The sequence below is a fragment of the Belonocnema kinseyi genome, chromosome 6 (genome assembly GCF_010883055.1).
Source record: "Belonocnema kinseyi isolate 2016_QV_RU_SX_M_011 chromosome 6, B_treatae_v1, whole genome shotgun sequence".
Lineage (NCBI taxonomy): Eukaryota > Metazoa > Arthropoda > Insecta > Hymenoptera > Cynipidae > Belonocnema > Belonocnema kinseyi.
This window is the reverse complement of record NC_046662.1, coordinates 96,829,212-96,834,180: the sequence shown is the minus strand read 5'-3', so window position 1 is coordinate 96,834,180 and position 4,969 is coordinate 96,829,212. Positions and strand designations below refer to the sequence as shown.

Below are 4,969 nucleotides of genomic sequence, written 5' to 3'. Positions count from 1 at the left end.
TATTTGTTATTTAATCTTGATAAATTGAAAATTTTTAAGTTATTAGCGTTCAAAATAATTGAACAATTTTCAATCGAAAATGCTAGAAAACTAATACGTAATCATATACTACAAAATTTAAATTCAAATATTCCTAGGCCCTTGAGAGGTGCTGCCTCTGGTGGAACACTCGCAAATCTTTTGGCGCACGTGTGACGTGTGTGCCTCGTGTATGAATTCAAATACATAGAAACGAAGTAGAAAACTGGAAATACGGGAATGACTGGTGTTGATCTGCTCTGCTGACGGTAGGAACTCCTGCCTACCTTGGAATCACTTGGAATGGCTGGAAGTGTAATAAAAGACGTCAATATAACACCGTGCATTGCTCCAAAAAGTGTTTTAAACTTATATATTCCACAACGTCGAAAACAAAACATCTCCAAATCTTTTTAACTTATTCTACAGTGAAAATTCGGCAGCTTGTAAACAGGAAAATGAACATATGTCGAACATTACAGTATAGTTGATAAGGTTGATAAACATCTAAAACCTGAAGCCTTCGTGTATAAAATAAACCTGGATATTGAGTTCAGTGTTACTTCTCAGCCATTTCAAATGAGAATTTCGTGATACTTCATTTAAACCTCGTACATTTGAGCTTTAAATTCATATTTGGAAGATGGTGAAACTTTAACGTACGTAAAATATGCATGTCGAAAATTCCACTCCTGGAAAACTGGACGACGGGTTGGAGTTGACGGTCACATTGGCCAAAAATAGTTCAATTTTGGAAGAAGATTTAGCAATAAGCTCATCTACTGTAGGTAAGTTGTGTGAAAAGAGCATTGATTTATTAAAAAAAAAAAAAACAGTATTTTAATAATATGCGAGAGAAGGAAACGGTGTGTAAATATAACCTATATTTTGTTGCTCAAACAGATTGTTTCATTGTTCCCATCTAAATTACATGCATATGTACAGAGAAAGGTCATACAAAAAGAGTACTTTTTACACATTTAGAAAGTTAAATGATATTTTATATGCAAAAATGCAATTTCTTATTTGTTGGCTAAATGCAACAACAAAAAAAGAAACGCGCTTTGAGGGCAGCACTGTTGAAGTTTTTAATTAAAAATTTTATGTTAGTAATATTTTTTTTCCCTTTTGCGATATTTATATTTATTTCCCCGTATATCTCGGGAACAAGTTTTTATTTTCGTGAAAAATTGAAATTTGGATTTTCCATCGCTACCGCAGACCGACTTTCAAAACTTGTGAAATTGTAACCTCAAAATTTTTGTACGATTTACTCGGACATGTTCACCTTTTTAGATCAAAGCTTTTTTAATCTCATTCAGAAATTCAGTATCTCGAGAATACGGCTTTAATTAATATTTAAACTGAATATTGCATTTTTTATCGCATTCCGCAGTCTAGCTCACACATCTATTTCCTCGAAAATGGATAACTGTTTCTATTTACATTTTTTTGGCTTAAATTAACAACACGTCATCTCAGAAGTAGACGTCTGTCTTTTTTTGCTTTTCAGACAAATTCTAATATGATTTGTTATCTGTACTGCCACCCGTCAACTTATTTAAACCATTTTTATTTCGGAAAATTAAAAAAATACCTCACATGATCTTGGGAAATCCCAGATTTCTTTGAAATTTCTGTCAATATTTCTAAAATCCGCAATGTCAAAAAATGTCTAAGATAAGTCAGACGATTCAAATATAAAATCATGGTACAATTTTAGATTAGCACTATTCGAAAAAGAACTTGAAATTTTTAGTTTCCCTTACTTAAAAATTTAATTTCAATTCTAATTTCGAATTGATTTGGAAGAATGTTACTTGCACAGTCGGACGTAACTTGCAAGTTTATTAAAGCGTGAACCATCAATTTTATGAAATATTCTGTTAATTTAATATTGACAACATTTCTTCAGGAACCTCAGACAAGAGTCTAAACGATGAACCTGGCCAAATTTGCCCCGCAACCGAATTGGGAGAGAGGTTAGTGTACGTAAACGAAGATGCGATGGATTGCTGTTACGATGAATCAAACGGCACCTCTTCAAAATTGGAGATACTCCAACATGTATCCAGTCCAGAGATGTTTGACAGCGACATCGAAGAAAATCTGGGAAATTTGGACACAACGTCGAGTTTTAAGAGTACAATAAGAAATGAAATTTCGATTTCTGCTAGTCCCTACAAAGCAACTCAGGAGGAACTGGTTGTCAGATCTGACTGCAATCTGTTAAACAGAATAAATAAATATCTTAGCGGCGTGCCACCACCACCCAAGCATACCATTTGTCAGAGTGATTGCAACGACTTCCTAATAAATATTCGAAAAAACGCCCATTTATTTTGGTGTAATCCTCTGGAACCGGACGAAAACTCTCCTGTAGTCAAATATGCAAGTCCTTCCATTGAACTAAGCAAGGAAATCTCGCACTCTAGTACTTTCCAGCATCGTGTTAAGAATAGTTCAAGAAACTTGAGCATAGCTTTCGATGCTTGTGATGGATCGAGAGATTCGGAGAGCAAAATCGATTTTCAAGATAACTGTACTGCCGACGAACAATCCATCGATTCTTGTTCAACTGACCTGGTGGAAAATGCTTCCGTTTTAAATGACAAAACTACGAGTTTATCGGCGACTTCGAATATATCTCGTCTCGATGCCAGGACATCTACAAGTGGAAGCAAGTCCACAGCCTCTAAATTGTCGGACCAACTAGTTTTGTATAATACTGTTAGTGTGGAAGATTGTGCCTCCTTGCCATGGCCCGAAGTTTATCAACATAAGAGTTTCGGAATACAGTAAGTTGTGTGCACGTAGATTATTTTTATTTAGGCTGAAGGATACTTACAGTGTTCTACAATTTCAAAGTTCTTTTTTTTAGTTACAACAGAAATAAATTCACAGAAGAATTTGAAAACCTGACATTGAAGCTGTGTGAACGGTATATCGGTGCAGAAACACAATCTACGTGTAATGCATTTTTTACGAAGCAGCTGCCAGGTAGTGCACGGAAGAGAAGTCTTCTTCTATCTAAACGGAATAATGGTCAAAGTCCGGGAAAACGTCTCAGTTATTTAGCTAGAAGACGAAGAACGTTTTCAAGTGCTAATCTTCAAGGTCTTGCTGATAAAAAACAACTGGTACTTAACGTCAGGTAAGATTTTCCTTGAAATTTCTGTTATTTATGAAGGACAGTTACTGGACGGGTATATCATAAACTGACGAGAATTTGTGAAAACCTAGGAAATTCGGGACTGAATAGCATACTAGGTTAGTCCAAAAATTAGATTTTTGGTAAGCGATCCCCAACAATTTGTTCGTTTTCTGGAAAAAGAAATGTCCTAATTTGAAATTATTAACTTGTGGTTTTAAATGGGAAACCTTCGGTTTTGGAAAACATAGTAAAATGAAGCTATGAAGTTTGCAAATTTAAGTTTAGTCACTTCTTAAAGAATTTGCAAGGAATATTTTCGAGCCAATAAATTTTAATGTTAACTCCCTCAAATCTCTTTTATTTTACCCGGAAAATGCCCGAAAAATGCAAGATAGCAGTTTTATGTAAAATTTATGCTTAAGGCGGTATTTTTTTAAGTCTTTCTACAATAGTTTTTTTTATTCGATAAGTTACGAGTTTCCAATTATTTTTCAACTAATTTTTAATTGTTTTAACAATTTTCTCCCAGTCAATCGTGAAGTCATTTTTTCCTGGAATTAATGACATAGTTAAAGAATGTTGAGTAATGTATTCTTTAACAATCTTCAGAAATTATTCAAACTACTTTCTTGGTTTAAAAGAAATTCCTTTTAAATCTTGAAAAGTTACTACTTTCTGGAATCAGTGACGCAGTTAATGGTAGATCAAACTGATATTTTTTGTGAAGGTCAGTGTGCGATTATTTAAATAAATAAAATCACTATCTTTTTCACATAAAGATTGCGAAAATTCTAGTTTTTTTTCGAATCTCTTAGACTTAGAATATTAGACCAGGATTTTACACATTCCATAGGTGTAGCCTGCCGCAGCTTCGATTGGTCATTTTCAGGATCTACCCGTTTTTTTTTTTCGGGAAACGGAGAGAAAATTTATGACCCCTTGAACGAACATCTTATTTGGAAGGGATCCGTTCGTTTACCTGAACCTCAAGGATACCATTTTTTCTATTGTGGCCTGTGCAAGAAGCATCATTGGTACCACTTTGACTCGGGTGAATGATAGGGATCCTTCTTGATAGTTGTGTCTGCGTGTAATAGTTCTGCGATAAAAAAATACTGAATAGTACGAGATTCGAACGAACTAGAAATTCCCGCACCTTTTCCCATGAAAAGTCGCAAGTCAGTAATTATTAATTCTTTAAATAATTGCAAACTCTCCACAAAAAACGTAACTCTTAGTATTCACGAGTTGCGTCATTAATTCCAAAAAATAGTATCTCCAAATTTAATAAGGGAAACAAATTTTTAAACAACTGAAAACTGGTTAAATAATTGCAAACTGTCTTTATGAGACAATATCACTCTTAGCATCTATACACTGCGTTATTAGTTCCAAAAAGTAATAACTTTTGAAAATGTACAGAGGAAAAAATTGTTGTAAAAAATGCTAGTTGTTTGAACAATTTCCATGTATAGTTAAAAAGTATATATTACTGTTAACATTCGTTAATTGTGACATTCTTTCCTGAAAATAATGATTTCACGATTTACAGGGGTAAACCTTTTTTAAACAAATGAAAATTGTTTAAATAATTACCAAATATGTTATGAAAGAAATATTGCTGTTGTTTGCTTAAACAATTCAAAATTAATTTATAAATACTTGAAAACTTGTCACTTCTCGAATAAAAATAATTCATGTTCAAAAGAATACCGCGTAAGCATGAATTTTACAACTGCTATTACTCATTTTTGGGGGTATTTTCCTGGCCTTGGTTTTTTTAGAAAATCTGAAAAT

General features: G+C 33.5%; 1 protein-coding gene across 1 annotated transcript in view; it reads left to right on the top strand.

Annotated features, from left to right (window-relative positions):
• Positions 1-257: 257 nt before the first annotated feature.
• Positions 258-4,969, top strand: part of LOC117174664 — a 26,309-nt gene continuing 21,597 nt past the window's right edge. The window contains exons 1-3 of the mRNA XM_033363954.1: positions 258-806; positions 1,934-2,816; positions 2,900-3,172. Coding sequence (XP_033219845.1) covers positions 689-806; positions 1,934-2,816; positions 2,900-3,172 — 1,274 coding nt within the window. The 5' untranslated portion in view covers positions 258-688. The remainder of the gene's footprint in view (positions 807-1,933; positions 2,817-2,899; positions 3,173-4,969) is intronic.